Genomic DNA, 21928 nt, shown 5'->3' with positions numbered 1-21928 from the left:
CTTATTTAAAGTTAGTTATAAACGATCAAAAGACATTTTAGAAATTGAACAAAATGTTACAAAAAGAGATGGCACACTGATAAGAAGCTCCTGTAAAATGAATTATATTACATTATCTGATATGATCAGAAACAGTAGCATAGTAACTGTGTTAAAATAATTACAATGAGTTACATTTTGAAAGGTTATAAATGTTAGCTTGAGTTTTAAGTGTTTTATATGCATTGTATTTTACTAATTTTAGTTCTCACTTTAGATTAGGAGTTCAATTCTAGACATTAAATAAATTTTGAAATGTCATACATTACAAATTTCAAAGATAAATTTTTCTAAATCTCACAGACTATATAGAGCCCAGTGACTGAATTACTAAATTACAGTGTGATTTATTTCATTTGCCTAAACATTGAAGTTACCTACTGACATTGACCCCCCTAAGATGTTTCTGGAAGTTTGCACCGAGTGTTTTTTCATAATTGACTACATATTTATTTATTATTTTATGATATCATATCTTAACCATTAAATAAATTATAAGTTATCTGTGTAAACTACTAAGTATTTTTTAAAATCCATTATTGTTCTATCGCTTTATTATTTATTAAGTTTGGTTAACTTTAGTGTGTCATATAACATTTTACAGTGACCCCGAGGTCGCTGGCTCGAGCAAGGGGTTACTCGGTCTGCTGTAGGCCCATAGTCATGAGTGCCATTCTGACAAGTGTGAGGTGGTATCTCATTGTGGTTTTTATTTGCATTTCGCTGATAATTAATGATGTTGAAAATTTTTTCATGTGCCTATTGGTCATCTGTATATCATCTTTGGAGAACTGTCTATTCAGTTCCTTTGCCCATTTTTTATGTAGATTGTTTACCTTCCTGGTGTTGAGTTTTAGAGGTTCTTTATAAATTTTGGTTATTAACCCCTTATTAGACATATTGGAGAATATGTTCTCCCATTGTGTGAGTTGTCTTTTTATTTTGTTAATGGTATCCTTTGCTGTTCAAAAGCTTTTTAGATTGATATAGTCCATTTGTTTATTTTGTTTTTTATTTCACTTGCCCATTGGGATATATTGGCCAAAAATATTCCTATGAGAGATACTGAAGAGTTTATTGCCTATGTTTTCTTCCAATATTTTTATGGTTTTGCAACTTACATTTAAGACTTTTATTCATTTTGAGTTTATTTTTGTGAATGGTGTAAGTTTGTGGTCTAGTTTCATTGTTTTTTTTGGGTTTTTTTGCACGTACCTGTGCAATTTTCCCAACACAATTCATTAAAGAGACTGTCTTTATTCCATTGTATATTCTTGCCTACTTTGTCAAATATCAATTGATCACAAAGGCATGGGTTTATTTCTGGTTGTTATACTTTAAACTGTTCAGAATGTTGGAACACTTTAGTGTTTCCATCAAAGTATGTATTTAAGAATAGAAATTAAGAGTGTCAAAATGGGTCAGCAGAGAGTTTAATAAAACAAGATATTTTAAAAATATCAAAAATAAAAAAGAGTATTAACACAGACATGTAAAAAATGCCAAAAGACACTGATTGTTAGCCAGGAAAATCACCCTTCTTCCAAAAATGAATCTAATCACTGATAATACTGCACCAAAATAGACCCAGTCTCCCAAGAAGATATACAAATGACCAACAGATATATGAAAAGATGCTCATCTTTGTTATCTATTAGAGAAATGCAAATTAAAACTACAATGGGATACTACCACATATATGTTAGATTGGCTTTTATCAACAAGACAGGTAATAACAAATGTTGTAGAGGCAGTAGAGAATGAGGAATCCTCATTCACTGCTGGTGGGAATGTAAGTTGGTACAACCATTATGGAAGATGGTATGGTGGTTCCTCAACAAATTAAGACTAGAATTATCATGTGATCCAGAAATCCCCCCCAAACTTGAAAACATTGGTACATAAAGACACATGCACCCCCATGTTCATTGCAGCGTTATTCACAATAGCCAAGACATGAAAACAACCAAAGTGTCCCTTGATAGAGGATTGGATAAAGAATATCTGATACATATGTGTGTTTGTGGAATACTACACAGACATACGAAATGATGACAGATTGACATTTGCGACACCATGGATGAACCTTGAGAACATGATACTAAATGAAATAAATAAGTCAGAAAAAGCTAAGAGCTGTATGATTTCACACACAGTTGGTACATAACACTGTGATCAGGGACATAGATAAAAGTGAACTATTACAGGGAAGGGTAGGGAGGGGAGTAAAGAGGAACAAATATACAATGATGGAAAATGATTTAACTTTGGGTGACGCACACACACAATGAGCAGTTAAAATGTTATAGAGATGTTTACCTGAAACCCACGTACTTTTATTGACCAATGTCACCCAATTAAATTTATTTTAAAAAATAGACTCAGAAGATTAATATGTTGGTTCCATTCTCTGAGCAAGTGGAGCATATTCAAATCACTTTATATAGAAAAACATGGGATTGTTGCATAATAATTTAACTGCTAACTAAAAATTTATTACTTTCAATTCTGAACCTATGATTATTGCCCTTTCTGTGACAATGGTGCTAGGTCCTATAAATTTTTCTCCCTGTCAGTTCACTCAATGTTTTGCCTTTAAAAAACGTGGTAAAGATGCTTCAGAAAAAGCACTATTCAGGGTTTCAAGTGTTTTCTCTTCTGTGGCTACAGCAGTGTGGTGGACAGCTTGCACGCACGCAGGGAGTGTTTGTGGTGTTTGCCCCTCAGCAAGTTTCTTTGTCTAGTCAGAGTACCCTCTCCTCTGCCTTCTGTTTTCTGACAATGGTAGGGAGGTCTTCCTGCTTGTTGGCACAGCTTGAGATTCATCTTCAGCAATATGGGCCGCAGACTTGGATCTGCTCTGTCCCAGAGCATCCAGTGAACATGTCTGCATATAGTTGTCTGCAGACACGTTGTCTTCAATGAAGCCTAACACCCATCCTGAAGAAGTGCACCTGGCTCCCATGTGATTGCACCTTTTGTACTCTTCTTAACCCTCTGGTATATTTTATAATTTTCTTCTAAACCCTGCTTGAAGTCTAGCACAACAAACAATATTTAATAATCTTTAAACCAAGCTCTCCCTGGTTTCTCTTTCATGGCACAACTGACTTATACAACGTGCTGCTCCTGAGATGTTCAGTTCTCATTTTTTAATGTTTTTTTAAAAGATTTTATTTATTCATTATAGAGAGGGGAGAGGGAGAGAGAAAGGGGAGGAGCAAGAAGCATCAACTCCCATATGTACCTTGGCCAGGCAAGCCCAGGGTTTTGAACCGGCAACCTCAGCATTTCCAGGTTGATGCTTTATCCACTGCGCCACCACAGGTCAGGCCAGTTCTCATTTTTAATATTCAAGGGCTAGGTCAAATTAGTTAATTTGAAAATATGTGTGATATAATTTACATTATTATAGACTTAAAAATAATAGCTCTTGTTATAATTTATAAACTATACATGATTTATTTTAATAAACACCTGAAATTTTAGAAATGTATATGTACCGGAATACATTTTTTTTAATTAATATATATATTTTTAAATATATATATATAATTTAAAAATAATTCTAGAATACAAAGGATGGAGAGTTAGGTAAATAAGGTACTTAAAGTGACTATGATGTAGCAAAGTCTATTCATTCTCAGTAACAAAAGTACCACTCTGATGAATGATGTTGATCACTGGGAGGCTCTGCATGTGTGGGCACAGGGAGATATAGAATATCTCAGTACTTATCTCTTAATTTTGTTGTGAACCTGAAAATGGTCTCAATATAATATCTTAACAAATAGTTCTATAGATGTAAATGAAATGTTCTGGAAGATATTAAAAATGTGTTCTTAATAGATGCTGAGATTATCATTTTACTGAATTTAAGTAAGCTAAAGTGCTAAATGCTTACAGATATATGTTCTTATTTCTGAGCAGGATGCAGAATGGAGCGTCTGAGGCCACTGAAATCTCGCAAATGTACAATTCTTGTCCAAATCTGCAGTTGTTGAGGATCTGAAATACAAAGATAATCATTAATCTGGTAATATATAACTTAATATTGTAATAAATAAACTATTTAGAGTAATAGTTATATATATATAAATCTAGATATTTCTCATAACTATTCTAAGAAACAGTTTATATAATTGTTCACACACTGCTTTTTATTTCAAAGATTAATTCCTGATTTAGCAAGCATGAAAGCATAAATTATATGAGTTTTCAGGAGACTTACTCTTCTGAAGAGAAAACTGAGCCACTTAGTCAAAACAATGAATTATTATTATTTCTGTGGTAGAATTCAATCCATGATAACATATTGAAAATGCTCAAAAAATTCTGTAAGAAAGCAAATTTTATGAGAAACTAAGTAAAAGCTGGTGTATTGATTTGAATTTGTAAACACAAAGGAGCTGGAGGAGGGGGAAGAAGTTAAGGAAGTCAAGGTGACTGCTCAGTAAACAGCACATACCCCACCAGCATGTGATGAAAATAGTGAATAAGCAAATCAGCAAATCAACCACGTCATACATTCTAGGAATTGTTGATGACCTACCTACCTGGCCAAGCATGTCAAACACCCTGAGGGATCACACATGTTCAGTGGAAATACAAAGGACCCTGAATCACCTTGGAACACCTCAAGATTCATCTGAATTGAGTCAATAGTTGCCACATAAGCAACAGTGTTTTAACCAATTTGCCAAAGAAACAGATAAGTCCATTAAAGGGTTTGGATCTCTACCCTCCATCCCCCAGTGAACAGCAAACAAAGAAAATACAGCAGGATCACTTAGTGGCTGAGATCACATTACCAAGAAACTTTCCAAAAGTCCAGAACAAGCTGCTGAAAAAGAGAAAGAGTTTGTTGCTCAAATGGGAGCCAGTTCCAGAGAATCTGGAGGTTTTCCTGAGAAGAGCTCAAAACAAAGAAATCTTGTATCCTGGAAAAGCCAAATTCAACCTCAAGTGCAGGTGCAGGATGAGGAAATGACAGAGGATGACCTCTGCCTTATTCAAGGGAGAGTCTTTTGTTAGGCACCTTGAATCAGATAATATGGATGTTAATGAACTATTTAAACATTTGAGAGTGAGAATTCATGAGCAAGGACCTATGATAGATAGCATGGAAGCCAAAGTTAAAAATGTAGAGATGAATGTTTAACAGGTCAACCAGTAACTGTCAAGGGCAGCAGAAGACCAGAAAAGAATTTTTGCATGTTTCTGTGAGATGCGCAAGCCAAGCCACTAAGAAAATATAGGAATCTACAACTGGAATAGAAATGAAGAATGGAACAAAATTCTTAACCTTTATATTTTTTTTTGTATTATTTTTGTTTGTTTGTTTTGTATTTTTCTGAAGTGAGGAGCGAGGAGGCAGTCAGACAGACTCCTGCATTCGCCTGACTGGGATCCACCGGCATGCGCACAATGGGATCAGGCTCTGCCCATCTGGGGCGTTGCTCTGTTGCAACTAGAGCCTTTCTAGCACCTGAAGCAGAGGCCTTGGAGCCATCCTTAGTACGTGGGCCAACTTTGCTCCAGTGGAGCCTTGGCTGCGGGATGAGAAGAGAGAGACAAAGAGAAAGGAGAGGGGGAAGAGTGGAGAAGCAGATGGGCTCTTCTCCTGTGTGCCATGGCTGGGAATCGAACCCGGGACTTTTACATGCCAACACTTTATCGCTGAGCCAACTGACCAGGTCCTTAATCTTTATATTTTAAATGACTATATCATCATTATTTTGGCTCTGAGTTTTACTTGTTATGCTGAGATATTCAATTCAGTTTCTGTTAAAATTAAACCAACAGGAATGATTTGGTAACTAATAAATTTACCTTAGGAAATGCCAAATTGTTATTTTTCAGAGAATTCATTTTGAAGAACAAACTACAAGTATTAAACACCTTTTTTTGGATTTAGGATACAGTAAACTTTCAAGATTGTTTTGGTTTTGAGTATATACCAGGTTGAATTAACACTTGTATACCTCAAGAGATGGTCACCTCAATGAGTCTGGTGCCTATTTGACACCATGCATGGTTATTAGAATATTGTTCATTATATTCTCAATGATGTGCTTTGCATCATCATGATAGTTTTTATATCTGACAATTTAAAGAACCACTTTTGGATACAAGTACACAATGTATAAGTTTTTAAACTGTTTTTCATTTTTATACAATACATAAGTAACCATTTTGAACCATTCTTCATTAAATAAGGTATTAGATGTTTACCAATTATTTCACTTTCCTCTTTAAATTAATTTTCTTTTAATGCACTCATCTGAATACTGTAAACAGGATTATCTTAGATTCTAGTTTGTATTTTATAATATTCTTATATAACAGTTTGAAAGAGAAGGTAATGTTTTATATGGCAAGTTATAAGACTTCAAATGGGAACAAATGAAATATTATGTAAATATGGAAATTGTATCTTTGCAACCAAAACAAAAATGATTTTTTCCCTTCTTTTCTAAGTGAGAGGAGGTGAGATACAAAACCATATTTTTATTTGCATCTTGACCAGGATCCACCCAGCAACCTTTGTCTGGGGCTGATGCTCTGCTCCTTCGTGAGCATGCTCTCAACCAAGCTATTTTTAGCACCTGAGGCAAAGGCTTCACTGAGCCATTCTTAGTGCCCAGGACCAATGTGCTCAAATCAATCAAGCCATGGCCACAAAGAAACAGACAGTATTTTCTCCTGTGTGCCCTGAATGGGAACAAAACCCAGGAAATCCACATCTTAGGCCAATGCTTTAACACTGAGCCAACAGGCCAGGGCAACACAAAAATAAATAAATAAAAAAGTTAATTCTTTTTAAGTTATAGTCTTACAATTTATCTATATTTTTACATATTTGACACATTAGGCAAATGAATTGGTATGATTAAGTGAAAAGGTAAAATGGACAAAAACAACAATTTCTCAGCTCTGAAAGTTGAGCACAGACTAATAAAAACTTATGATAATTTATTATTGGAAAAGCTGCTAAAGATTTAAGTGAGAATAGAGCAAATTTGTTTCTTCTTGTCTAAAATGCTCCCAGCTCTCCCCCAATCCTTATCTTAGCTCAGTGAGTAAGAATGATGATTTTTATAATTTAAGGAGGGCTGCAAATATCAGTGATGTTGCCACATGGGCAGACTTGATCAGCAGTAGAAGAGGTTGGTATATTGCCACTGAATTTTCAACAGAGTGCTGAATGCACTGATTAATAAATGAGGAAGACCATCACTTTTGTAGTCCAAGTTGTGCCTTCCATTGTGCCAAGCACAGTGTCAGCCAAAATTTAACAAGAAGGTATTAAAATGAGAGTATAATAATAGAAATGACATCAGATCTCTACACATGCTTGGCTGATGGGAAATATGAGCAGATGTGCAGAAAATACAAGAATGGTCCAGTTAAAATGAAAATCAATGGAGACTTTAGAACTGATTTTAAAGTAATGAGCACTCTCCTACACACACACACACACACACACACACACACACACACACACACACACAAAATACATCAAGTAGCAAAAGATGGAAGCAATATTGATGAAGTGTTTGGATACATTTTTAAAAAGCATTGGTTGTCAACCAAGCTATGCATACACAAGGCGAATTCTGGGTAAGCCAGGTTACACAAATAAACAAGAAGAATTCTAAAAACTGAATAAACACACTACAGAAGAGAAGATTCTATAGTAAAAGCTATTCAAATTACAAAAAATTACTATATTTAAGAAAGATGAAGCAGAATTTATACTATGCTATATTATCAAAAATATATACTAATAAAAGGTTAGAAAACATACAAAGAACCTAAAAATGTCTTCTATACTCTCAGGGGAAAATCAGTCAATAGAATCTAGCTTTTACTGAGATAAAATATTGAAGTTGTTAGAAAATATTTTTAAATAATCATTATAAATTTATATTTGTACATAAATTATACAAACTATATTCAGGACCTGTGAGTTTGCTCAGTGATAGAGCATCCACTTGGCATGTAGATATCCTAGATTTATTCTCAGTCAAGGCACTCAGGAGACGTGATCATCTGCTTCTCTTCCCCTTCCCCTCTCCTTTCTCCCTCTCTCTCTCTGCTGTAGCCATGGCTTGATTGGTTTGAACTCATGGGCCCCAGCGCCCAGGACACATGCTATGAGGATGGCTATGTGGAGCTTCTACCTCAGGTGCTAAAAATAGCTCAGTTGCAAGTGTCCCCAGGTGGGCAGAGCATCAGCCCCAGATGGGGTCAACAGGTGAATCCCAGTCTTGGTGCATGCAGGAGCTTGTCTATCTTCCCTCCTCTCACTTGGAAAAGAAAAATACACTATGTTGAAATAATATAAAAATATAATGGCAGTGACAGAATAATTAGAGAAATAAAAACTATATGAATAAATCAAATAAAAATCAGAGTTAAAAATACCTACATTGAAAAATTCCATACATTTACATAAATTTTGAGATGCAGAATATGAATTGATGACATTGAAGACATAAGAAAAAATTATAATTCTTGAGGCTAAAGAGAAAGACAAAAATTAACGGAGACTCAGCCTTTAGAACAGTATCAAAAAACTAATAGAGATGTAAATATTGTCTGAGAATAGAAGAAACAGAAAAATAGTTTTTGAGACACAATGATAGAACAATTTCTTATACTTTATGTTAAAATATATAGAGGCGCATGTGTATAAAGTTATTCATGAGAAAAGAATGATCTAATATAAATTATGCCCCATCAATTAAATAATACTGTAGAAAATATAAACCTTACTACCACACACCATGACAAACATAGCAACACAAAAAGTATAAATTCTCAGTATATTATAAATGAAGAAGTTAATCAATAAAATAAAGATAAACCCTAAAGAGTAGTGTAGCATATTATCTTCAGGAATATTGACTAACTTTTGCTGGGTTTAAAATACTCCCTAGCCCTGGCCGGTTGGCTCAGTGGTAGAGCGTCGGCCGGGCATGCGGAAGTCCCGGGTTCGATTCCCAGCCAGGGCACACAGGAGAAGTGCCCATCTGCTTCTCCACCCCTCCCCCTCTCCATCCTCTCTGTCTCTCTCTTCCCCTCCCGCAGCCGAGGCTCCATTGGAGCAAAGATGGCCCGGGTGCTGGGATGGCTCCTTGGCCTCTGCCCCAGGCGCTAGAGTGGCTCTGGTCACAACAGAGTGAAGCCCAGGAGGGGCAGAGCATCACCCCCTGGTGGGCGTGCTGGATGGATCCCGGTCGGGCGCATGCGGGAGTCTGTCTGTGACTGTCTCTCCCCGTTTCCAGCTTCAGAAAAAAAATAAAATAAAATAAAATAAAATAAAATAAATAAAATAAAATAAAATAAAATAAAATATTCCTTAAACCCAAAACGAGATATTGTACTATGGCAACATAAATATATTAAGGTCATTAAAAGAATTCAATCTGAAAATAAAAATGTAAGTAACAGTCAAAAAGAATTACAGATGATGTCAGAGTAATGGTGGGGTAGGAAGCGATACTGAGAAATATCCCCCAAAACTCAACAAGATCTTCAACCAGAAACAGAAAAACCTATACTTGGAGCTTCCAGATGCTTCGCAATACACCCAAAGGTATGATTGAGTGAAAAATTGGCTAAATATATAACCAAACCCCGAAGGAAATAGGGAGTAAGAAATGCTCCGCCTTCCTCACTAACCTAAACAGGGCGGCTTTTTCTGGTAACTGTGAATATAGAAACTGAGGCAGGCAAAGGGGGTGAATAGATCCAGGCCGCCGCAGGCACAAACGGCCGAACCAGGCTGTGGCCGGAGATCCAAGCCGAGGGAAAATCTGATCCTGTGGCAACCCGGGCAATACAAGCTAACACTCGCGCCAAACCCAAACAAAGAAAGACAAGCGGAGTGGCCATTTTACCCGGTTTCCTGGTCGGTGCGCAGTTAGTGGGCGAGAGATTTCTTCCTAAGCCCCGGAAGTGGGTGCCCGTGTTGCCCCACGGAGAGGCAGGATCAGAGGCCTTTCTGTGGGCTGAGGGCAGAGTCTCTGGGCAGCCCCAGTGCCCTGGGAAAGCCATGCACGGGAGGGAGTGAGAAGTAATTCCAACGGTGGAGATTTTCCGTGCTGGAGGGTGTTTCACTCAGAGGGAACCACGGCCGGCCTCATATCCTAGTTTGCGCGCGCAGATAAGGAGTTAGCGATTCCTCCAAGTGCCTCCGCAGTGCGCGCCCGTGTTATCGCACAGAGGGGCAGAGTCAGGGGCCTTTGTGTGGTCCAAAGAGGAATCTCCGGCCACCCCAGCACCTTGCAAAAGCTGCGCACGGGGACAGAGCGAGACTCAATTCCAAGCTGCAACTTTTCCCTGCGGTTGGGGGTTTCACTCAGAGCGTGAGACTGCTGGCCGGATATCCTGGTCGCAGACAGTGAGTGAGAGTTTCCTCCAAGCGCCCCGGAAGTGGGCGCCCGCTTGTGTTACCAGGACAGAGTGGCAGAGCCAGAGGTCTTCGAGTGGGCGGAAAGCCCGCCTGATTATGCTAGCAGCTCTGACTGACTGAGCCTTACCCAGAGCCCTGTGCTGAGTGGAAATAGAGTGGGAGTTGCCAGCTCTTTGAGCCTCTTACTATCCAGGCAGAGGCAGCAGCAACCACATAGCTGGATTATCAGGCTACTAATTGAGGAAGGAAAGACTAGGAGAAAGGCTCCAGGAACACGGACTCTCTCACTGTCGGAGCCTATAAATGCTAATGAGCCTCGACTCTCAACGAGACTAAAGCACAATACATGACATTGCCATAGAGACTTATCAACTGCAAACCTCTACCTGAGCATGCCAAAGGGGCAGAACCCGGGGTACAGAGTCACCGACCAGGAAGAGGGAGAGAAAAGAAAAAGCAAGAAGATAACCTCTCAAAATCAAGAATAATCTGCAGACTTTATAACCTATCCCATTTTATTATATTTGTTCGTTTGTTTCTCTTATCTTCATTCTTGAGACTTTTTTTTCCTCCTCCAATTTGGCCGATTAACTCTCTACCGGTCTTACTCTCTCCTCTCCTTGAACTACACTACCCATAAGTGTTACATCTCCCATTATCATTTCTCTTCTCTTCCTTTCTCTCTATGAGGGTTGCACTCCAAAACCCTTAACTCTCTCTCTCTCTCTCTCATTTCTTTTTTCTTCTTTTAGTGGTTCCCTCTTTTTTTCTCTCTCTCTCTTTCTTTTCTCCCTCTATATTAGTTTCTTCCTTTCTCCTTTACATCTCCTCTCATTCAAACCTCAATAACAAACAAATTATCTTATCTGGGACTCAAACCTATGTTTGTGGCATTTTGGGGGGTTTTTACTTCACCTTTTTAACTCACTAGCAGTGCTCCCATCCCTGGCTCTCCATATTATCTAGTTCTTGTTCACTAAATACAATAGTAATTTTTTAATTTGTCCCCCCATTTTTCCATTTTCCTCTTATTCCTCTCATCATAACTCTTAGACAACCAACACCTAAAAGCAAATCATTTTATTCTTGACCCAAATTTTTTCCTTATTTGCTTTTTGTGGGTCCATACGCTCTTTTTTTTTCTTTTTTCCTTTTTTTTTTCTCTCTTTTTTGCCCCTTTATTACTTTTCCCCAATTCAGGCCCTCCATCACAGGCATTGTTTGTTATAACTCACAGTCCACCACAAGATTTTCTCAAGAAAGAGGGGAGAGGAGAGGAGAGAAAAAAAGGAGGGGGGAATAATTTGCTTTTTTAAAAAATTTTTATTTTATTTTATTTTTCTTTATTTCATTATTAATTTTTTTTAAAAAAACAACTCTTTTCAATTTGTTATTCTTTTTATTTTTTTAACTTTTTATGCTTTATTAAATCTCAATACTATCAACAAAACCACCCTCAGATGCCATTAAGGAAGAGAAAATCAAATATCATGGATACAAAAGAAAGAGAGGTAACACAGCTAGATGAGGAAAAATCTATGGAGAAAAAATTTAATATATTGGAAACCTTGGAGCTAAATGACAGAGAATTCAAGATAGAAATACTAAAAATCCTCCGAGATATACAAGAAAACACAGAAAGGCAATATAGGGAGCTCAGAAAACAACTCCATGAACACAAAGAATATATGTCCAAGAAATTGAAACTATAAAAACAAATCAAACAGAGATGAAAAACTCAATTCACGAGCTGAAAAACGAAGTAACAAGCTTAGCTAATAGAACAGGTCAGATAGAAGAGAGGATTAGTGAAATAGAAGACAAGCAACTTGAGGCACAACAGAGAGAAGAAGAAAGAGACTCAAAAATTAAAAAAAATGAGATAGCCCTACAAGAATTATCTGACTCCATCAAAAAGAATAACATAAGAATAATAGGTATATCAGAGGGAGAAGAGAGAGAAAATGGAATGGAGAACATACTCAAACAAATAATAGATGAGAACTTCCCAAGCCTGTGGAAAGAACTAAAGCCTCAAGTTCAAGAAGCAAACAGAACTCCAAGTTTTCTTAACCCCAACAAACCTACTCCAAGGCATATCATAATGAAATTGACACAAACCAACAGCAAAGAAAAAATTCTCAAGGCAGCCAGGGAAAAGAAGAATACAACATATAAAGGAAGGCCCATTAGATTATCATCAGATTTCTCAGCAGAAACTCTACAAGCTAGAAGAGAGTGGACCCCAATATTTAAAGTCCTGAAAGAGAGGAACTTTCAGCCACGAATACTATACCCATCAAAGCTATCCTTCAAATACGAAGGAGAAATAAAAACATTCACAGATACAGAAAAGATGAGGGAATTTATCATCAGAAAACCCCCACTCCAGGAATTACTAAAGGGGGTTCTCCAATCAGATACAAAGAACAAAAAAAAACAGAGCCACAAGTAAAAGCTCCAAGAAGAACACAATAAAACCAAATTTAAACTGTGACAACAACAAAAAGAAAGAGGGGGAGAAGACGGAGATTAACAGTAGCAAAGGACGATGGAGTGCAAAAGTACTCACAAAATAGTTCGCTACAATGAACAGGGTAGGGACCCTTTTCATTACTCAAAGGTAACCACCATTGAAAAAACCACCACAGAAGCACATGAGATAAAAAAGATAGCAACAGAGGAAAGATGTATGGAATACAACCAAATAAAAACAAAAGATAGAAAAACGAAAGAGAAGGATCAAACAAGACACAAAACTAACAGAAAGCAAGATATAAAATGGCAATAGGGAACTCACAAGTATCAATAATTACACTAAATGTAAATGGATTAAACTCACCAATAAAAAGGCACAGAGTAGCAGAATGGATTAAAAAAGAAAATCCAACTGTATGCTGCCTACAGGAAACTCATCTAAGTAACAAGGATAAAAACAAATTCAAAGTGAAAGGCTGGAAAACAATACTCCAAGCAAATAACATCCAAAAAAAAAGCAGGTGTAGCAATACTCATATCGGATAATGCTGACTACAAGACAGGAAAAGTACTCAGAGACAAAAATGGCCATTTCATAATGGCTAAGGGGACACTGAATCAAGAAGACATAACAATTCTTAATATATATGCACCAAACCAAGGAGCACCAAAATATATAAGACAGCTACTTATTGATCTTAAAACAAAAACTGACAAAAATACAATCATACTTGGAGACCTCAATACACCTGCTGACGGCTCTAGATCGGTCATCCAAACAGAGAATCAACAAAGACATAGTGGCCTTAAACAAAACACTAGAGCACCTGGATATGATAGACATCTACAGGACATTTCATCCCAAAGTGACTGAGTATACATTTTTCTCCAGTGTACATGGATCATTCTCAAGAATTGACCATATGTTGGGCCACAAAAACAACATCAGCAAATTCAGAAAAATTGAAGTTGTACCAAGCATATTTTCTGATCATAAAGCCTTGAAACTAGAATTCAACTGCAAAAAAGAGGAAAAAAATCCCACAAAAATGTGGAAACTAAACAACATACTTTTAAAAAATGAATGGGTCAAAGAAGAAATAAGTGCAGAGATCAAAAGATATATACAGACTAATGAAAATGACAATACGACATATCAGAATCTATGGGATGCAGCAAAAGCAGTGATAAGAGGGAAGTTCATATCGCTTCAGGCATATATGAACAAACAAGAGAGAGCCCAAGTGAACCACTTAACTTCCCACCTTAAGGAACTAGAAAAAGAAGAACAAAGACAACCCAAAACCAGCCGAAGAAAGGAGATAATAAAAATCAGAGCAGAAATAAATGAATTAGAGAATAGAAAAACTATAGAAAAAATTAATAGAACAAGGAGCTGGTTCTTTGAAAAGATCAACAAAATTGACAAACCCTTGGCAAGACTTACCAAGGAAAAAAGAGAAAGAACTCATATAAACAAAATCCAAAATGAAAGAGGAGAAATCACCACGGACACCGTAGATATACAAAGAATTATTGTAGAATACTATGAAAAACTTTATGCCACTAAATTCAACAACCTAGAAGAAATGGATAAATTCCTAGAAAAATACAACCTTCCTAGACTGAGTCAAGAAGAAGCAGAAAGCCTAAACAGACCTATCAGTAGAGAAGAAATAGAAAAAACCATTAAAAACCTCCCCAAAAATAAAAGTCCAGGCCCTGACGGCTATACCAGCGAATTTTATCAAACATTCAAAGAAGACTTGGTTCCTATTCTACTCAAAGTCTTCCAAAAAATTGAAGAAGAAGCAATACTTCCAAACACATTTTATGAGGCCAACATAACCCTCATACCAAAACCAGGCAAGGATGGCACAAAAAAAGAAAACTACAGACCAATATCTCTAATGAATACAGATGCTAAAATACTAAACAAAATACTAGCAAATCGAATACAACAACATATTAAAAAAATAATACATCATGATCAAGTGGGATTCATCCCAGAATCTCAAGGATGGTTCAACATACGTAAAACGGTTAATGTAATACACCATATCAACAAAACAAAGAACAAAAACCACATGATCTTATCAATAGACGCAGAAAAGGCTTTCGATAAAATACAACACAATTTTATGTTTAAGACTCTCAACAAAATGGGTATAGAAGGAAAATATCTCAACATGATAAAGGCCATATATGATAAACCATCAGCTAACATCATATTAAATGGCACTAAACTGAAGGCTTTCCCCCTTAAATCAGGAACAAGACAGGGTTGTCCACTCTCTCCACTCTTATTTAATGTGGTACTAGAGGTTCTAGCCAGAGCAATCAGACAAGACAAAGAAATAAAAGGCATCCATATCGGAAAAGAAGAAGTAAAGGTATCACTTTTTGCAGATGATATGATCCTATACATCGAAAACCCCAAAGAATCCACAAAAAGACTACTAGAAACAATAAGCCAATACAGTAAGGTCGCAGGATACAAAATTAACATACAGAAGTCAATAGCCTTTCTATATGCCAACAATGAAACAACTGAGAAGGAACTCAAAAGAATAATCCCCTTCACGATTGCAACAAAAAAAATAAAATACTTAGGAATAAACATAACAAAGAATGTAAAGGACTTATATAATGAAAACTATAAACCATTGTTAAGGGAAATCGAAAAAGATATAATGAGATGGAAGAATATACCTTGTTCTTGGCTAGGAAGAATAAATATAATCAAGATGGCTATATTACCCAAAGCAATATACAAATTTAATGCAATTCCCATCAAACTTCCAATGACATTTTTTAAAGAAATAGAGCAAAAAATCATCAGATTTATATGGAACTATAAAAAACCCCGAATAGCCAAAGCAATCCTAAAGAAAAAGAATGAAGCTGGGGGCATAACAATACCTGACTTCAAACTCTATTATAGGGCCACGACAATCAAAACAGCATGGTATTGGCAGAAAAATAGACACTCAGACCAATGGAACAGAATAGAAAGTCCAGAAATAAAACCACATATATATAGTCAAATAATTTTTGATAAAGGGGCCAACAACACACAATGGAGAAAAGAAAGCCTCTTCAATAAATGGTGCTGGGAAAACTGGAAAGCCACATGCAAAAGAATGAAACTGGACTACAGTCTCTCCCCCTGTACAAAAATTAACTCAAAATGGATCAAAGATCTAAACATAAGACCTGAAACAATTAAGTACATAGAAGAAGACATAGGTACTCAACTCATGGACCTGGGTTTTAAAGAGCATTTTATGAATTTGACTCCAATGGCAAGAGAAGTGAAGGCAAAAATTAATGAATGGGACTACATCAGACTAAGAAGTTTTTGCTCAGCAAGAGAAACTGATAACAAAATAAACAGAAAGCCAACTAAATGGGAAATGATATTTTCAAACAACAGCTCAGATAAGGGCCTAATATCCAAAATATACAAAGAACTCATAAAACTCAACAACAAACAAACAAACAATCCAATAAAAAAATGGGAAGAGGATATGAATAGACACTTCTCCCAGGAAGAAATACAAATGGCCAACAGATATATGAAAAGATGCTCATCTTCTTTAGCTATTAGAGAAATGCAAATCAAAACGGCAATGAGATACCACCTCACACCTGTTCAATTAGCTGTTATTAGCAAGTCAGGTAATAGCAAATGTTGGAGAGGCTGTGGAGAAAAAGGAACCCTCATACACTGTTGGTGGGAATGTAAAGTAGTACAACCATTATGGAAGAAAGTATGGTGGTTCCTCAAAAAACTGAAAATAGAACTACCTTATGACCCAGCAATCCCTCTACTGGGTATATATCCCAAAAACTCAGAAACATTGATACGTAAAGACACATGCAGCCCCATGTTTATTGCAGCATTGTTCACAGTGGCCAGGACATGGAAACAACCAAAAAGCCCATCAATAGATGACTGGATAAAGAAGATGTGGCACATATACACTATGGAATACTACTCAGCCATAAGAAATGATGACATCGGAACATTTACAGCAAAATGGTGGGATCTTGATAACATGATACGAAGCGAAATAAGTAAATCAGAAAAAAACAGGAACTGTATTATTCCATACGTAGGTGGGACATAATAGTGAAACTAAGAGTCATTGATAAGAGTGTGGTGGTTACGGGGGGGAGGGGGGAATGGGAGAGGGATAGGGGGTGGGGAGGGGCACAAAGAAAACAAGATAGTAGGTGACAGAGGACAATCTGACTTTGGGTGGTGGGTATGCAACATAATTGAACAACAAGATAACCTGGACTTGTTATCTTTGAATATATGTATCCTGATTTATTGATGTCACCCCATTAAAAAAATAAAATTATTAAAAAAAAAAAAAAGAATTACACCATATAAATTTTAAAAAGAACACAAACCTCAAATATAACAACTTTTACTAAGGAAAATAACAGGCAGCATAGAGAAAAAATTCAAGAGACAGTCTGCTCTTTGTCACAATAGAGACTTTCATAATGATTATTGCCTACAAAGGTGTGTTCAACCCATCAGTAATCAGAAAAATTCCTGTTAATGTCATAGCAATACGTTTATAAAATGATCAGAATTTATAACATGAAAATACCTAAGATTTGGGTCATGAAAGTATTGTATAAAATGTGTATTTACACAATAAACTAGAAAATGCTCGGATAGTCAAATACATTTGGCATATACAAACTTTTATGATGCTATTTCATTCTGATTCATAGAGGACTATATATTTTAACTATACACATATACAATTATAATATAATTATATTTATATATTATTATTATATTTTAAATATAATATTATGCTACATAAATATGATATGTGTAACATTTATATATAATATAAATTATTTTAAATACAATAGAATATTTGAGAAAGAGACATACACAAAGACTTTCATAAAATAATTATTCATAATACCCACACATTAAAAAAACAATTATATTCTGAGTAGGAAAAATTAAAATGTCATGTGTATACAATAGAGCAGTGAAAATTAATGAGATAAATGTAGTAATACAGATAAATTGCAAAAATATCATATGAGAGTCAAAGGAGACTGATAAAATGCTTAATGAATGATTTTCATTATATAAAGTTCAACATTAACAAAGATTTTTTTAATATAAAAAATCAAAATAGTGGTTAAGTGAGGAGGAAAAGAAGTTATGAGAGGGTACACAGAAGGGGACTACTTGTGGACTAGTAACTTCTACTTCAAAATCTGATTTGTAATTACATGGTGCTTTTCAGTTGGTAATTGATCTGTAAAATAATGATATGCTCACTTTCCATGAGGTATGGTAAAATTAAGTATCACAATTTAGGAGAAAAGAGGCATGGTTGTCGACAAAAATCAAGAACTGGAAATTATCAAATGACCATTAGTGGCATAAAATATAAATAAAATATTATAGTCAAACAATGTAATATTTGCAGCCTTTAAATGAAATAAATTACAAACATATACAAAAATAGGACTGAATTCTACAAATATAGACCAAATTAACCTGGTAAACAAAATGCGGGAAACAATTAAAATCTTACCATTTCTTCTTCATTATCTATGTAGAGCAGGCTAGAGTTCTTAGAAGCACAGGCAAGTGAACTCTCATTCCAGGCTTTTCTTTCAGTACTAATGTAATAGCAGTTGTTGGAATACAGTAACCACTCCTTTGGACAACGACCACAGTGATATGCTGAAGAAAGATCATGAGTTATTATCTGAAAGCTATTTGAATTCTAAAATATGAAAATTAATTTACATGTTTGCATAGGTATAGACACATCTGTGCAGGCATTTATATATCCTCACCAGCTGGTCTGTAGAAAAGCAAACACACTCCAATGCACTCACAGAGAAGGGTCAGCTTCTCATTCCCTAATCTATTTGCCCGTATGAAGCAAACACACAAAAGTATCCACTCTCTAAATGTCCTGAATGTCAATGAATGAAACCACTTTTGTAGAATACAAAAATTGTTTTGAGCCAATAAGCAACAATGAGTATGATGATTTTGAATGAATATTTCTTCATATTGTTCCATAAGAAACATTCTTCTGTACTCATTATTTATAAATATTCATTGGACAGTATAATAATCTGTGTCCTCCTGCAAATAAAAACTAATATCAGAACTTAGAAAAGAATTATGTACCTGTCTGGTTCTTGGTTGTCAAGGAAGATTTATTTTTCTTCAATATTACATTAGCTAGAAAAAAAAGTAATTCTTATTAAAAATTAATATTGATCTAATTAGAACCAACCATAATACCTTTGTTTCTATATTGAAATATAATATATTATCTAGGATTAGAATAATTTAGAATAAAATTGATTTTACCAAAAAAATTAGATGAGGCAATGATGATTTGAGGGAAAAGAATTCAAAATCCAAGAGAACCAAACTTCATCATCTCTTTTCCATTTGGATTAACCAATCTCAAAAATTAATTTGTATTTCTCAATAATGTGCCTAAAGTATGCCTTCAGTTATAAAATCAAAATATATGTGGATATTTATGAACAGATATATATAAACTACTCTCTAAAATTATTTTGTTATTTATACCCTGGATAAATTCAAAATAATCATTTCACACTTGCTCTAAATGCATAATTTAAAAATCAGAGTTCTGTTCCATAATATTATGAAATTTTAGAGTCACTGAGATTCATTCAAGTGAGAAATTCTCTGAAAATATTGTAACAACTTACTCACAGGGAATAAAATGCAACACTCTTACTACAGCATAAATCAAGATGAGACAGAGGACTCCCAGGATTCCAGCAATAAGCTTCTCTGGAGGTGATGGTGAACCTGCAGAGAGAGAAAGGATAGGTGGAGACATTACTTAGATAGTTTATATAAAAGAGAACCCACATGCACAGGGAATCATATACATCATCTTGAACCCCAAACACATAACTCCCACTGTAATCTTCTCTTAGAAACACCATTGCATTTTCAGAAAATAACAACAGCCTAAGAGTTGCTGGTCTAAGACCTCAGGGGTCCCCAAACTTTTTACACAGGGGGCCAGTTCACTGTCCCTCAGACCGTTGGAGGGCCGGATTATATAAAAAAAAACTATGAACAAATCCCTATGCATACTGCACATATCTTATTTTAATGTAAAAAAATAAAACGAGAACAAATACAATATTTAAAATAAAGAGCAAGTAAATTTAAATCAACAAACTGACCAGTATTTCAATGGGAACTGTGCTCCTCTCACTGACCACCAAAGAAAGAGGTGCCCCTTCCGGAAGTGCGGAGGGAGCCGGAAAAATGGCCTCGGGGGCCACATGCAGCCCGCCGGCCGTAGTTTGGGGACCCCTGGCAACAATGTCTGAATAAAATTCATTTTCAGATTTCATATTATTACACTGTATCCCAACTTTAATTTTAATTCTCACAACTGAAAAATAGGTGAGCTAATTACTTACTTGGTCCACTACACCTCTGCATGCCATCTGCACATAGTAGAACAGTTATACTGTGTGTCTATTAAATGTGTCATATTTGCAGGGATCATTCTTGTCATTCCATTGAAGATCGGGAGATGTATTTTGAAAGTTTATTTCCACATAAAATATTTGCTGTTCAGTTTTTAAAATGGAGCTTTTCATACTCTTACCTCTCACTTGCTGTCTCCTTGTGTCCTTGGCCAGACTCATTTCTGAGTAGTTTTCTTGTTGGATCTCCATCTCTGCAGCTGAGTCTGCATCTGCAGGGATGGTGCCTATGATAACAATACCTGAGTGGTAAATAAATGATATGAATAATGACAAGATCCCTACAATAGTCACTGTGGGTGGAGTCTGAGATAAATAAAAGGACTCACTTTGCCTTGGACCAAAGTGAAGTCTTGTTCTAATTTACTTAAGGATTTAAATAAGTATTTCATAATAGAATAATGGCTCTTAAAATGCTATCTTATATTTAGCACGATATTGTTTGAAGCAATGAAAAGTAGAACTTAGTGAAGAATAGAGAAAGTCAGAATAATAATATGTTTATTAAAGTCAGAGCCCACTGAATATTTTAACACTACTAGAATAACTGTGAAAATTAAAAGGCTGTGTATTAAAAGAAATACAGTTTTTATGACAATTTTTAAATGCATCAATGGTTAAAGATTGAATGCTTTAAAGTTGGGGAACTAGTAGTGTTCCCATATATAGCAGTTTCCTGTATATAAAGATTTATTTAATCAAATTTATTTAAGGGCAGATGAGGACTATCAAATAATATTTTAATTTGAATAATTGTGGAGTCTTAAAAAATTAAAATTTAGTAAAATATTGTATATGCTGTAAAATGTTACATGACAACTAAAGTTAACCAAAACTTAATAAATAATAAAGCAATAGAACAATAAGATTTTAAAAAATACTAAGTAGTTTACACAAGTAATTTGCAATATATTTAATGGTTAAGATATGATATCATAAAATAATAAATAAATATGTAGTCAATTATAAAAAAAAACACTCTTGCTGCAAACTTCCAGAAACATCTTATGGCCATCAAAGTCAGTAGGTAACTTCAATGTTTAAGCAAATGAAATAAATCAGACACTGTAATTTAGTAATTCAGTCACTGGGCTCTATAGTCTGTGAGATCTAGAAAAATTTTGGCTTTGAAATTTGTAATGCATGACATTTAAAATGTATTCAGTGTCTAGAATTGAACTTACTAATCTAAAGTTAGAACAAAAATTTGTACAATACAATCCATGTAAAACACTTAAAACGCAAGTTAACATTTATAACCTTTCAATATATAACTCATTTTAATTATTTTAACTCAGTTGCTGTTCTATTATTTCTTATTCATATCAGATAATGTAATGTAATTCATTCTAAAGGAGTCTCTTATCAGTGTGACATCATTTTTTCTAACATTTTGTCCAATTTCTAAAAAGTCTTTTGATTATTTATAAT

General features: G+C 35.3%; 1 protein-coding gene and 1 pseudogene across 1 annotated transcript; one reads left to right on the top strand and one right to left on the bottom strand.

Moving 5' to 3' along the window:
* The first annotated feature begins 4605 nt into the window (after positions 1–4605).
* LOC136319297 (syntaxin-7 pseudogene) lies at positions 4606–5287 on the top strand (annotated as a pseudogene).
* Positions 5288–5301: 14 nt separating this feature from the next.
* LOC136319296 (NKG2-A/NKG2-B type II integral membrane protein-like) lies at positions 5302–20689 on the bottom strand. Its single transcript, XM_066252611.1, has 5 exons — positions 20505–20689; positions 19701–19801; positions 19133–19190; positions 18526–18694; positions 5302–5307 (listed from the first exon to the last, which is right to left on the bottom strand). The coding sequence occupies exons 1-5, from the start codon at positions 20687–20689 to the stop codon at positions 5302–5304; spliced, it is 519 nt and encodes a 172-aa protein (XP_066108708.1).
* Between the last annotated feature and the right edge of the window lie 1239 nt (positions 20690–21928).

This window comes from Saccopteryx bilineata, chromosome 1, assembly GCF_036850765.1.
Source record: "Saccopteryx bilineata isolate mSacBil1 chromosome 1, mSacBil1_pri_phased_curated, whole genome shotgun sequence".
NCBI lineage: Eukaryota > Metazoa > Chordata > Mammalia > Chiroptera > Emballonuridae > Saccopteryx > Saccopteryx bilineata.
This window is presented reverse-complemented; position numbering and strand designations above follow the sequence as displayed.

What these genes read in the sequence shown, in the direction of transcription:
- LOC136319296 (XM_066252611.1), bottom strand. Translation starts at nt 20,689, where the DNA reads ATGGAGATCCAACAAGAAAACTACTCAGAAATGAGTCTGGCCAAGGAC. An exon ending in GACAAGAATGATCCCTGCAA is followed by an intron (nt 19,802 to 20,504) that starts ATATGACACATT and finishes TTCTCTCTCTGC; the next exon opens with AGGTTCACCATCACCTCCAG. An exon ending in ACCAAGAACCAGACAGGTAC is followed by an intron (nt 18,695 to 19,132) that starts ATAATTCTTTTC and finishes TCAGATAATAAC; the next exon opens with TCATGATCTTTCTTCAGCAT.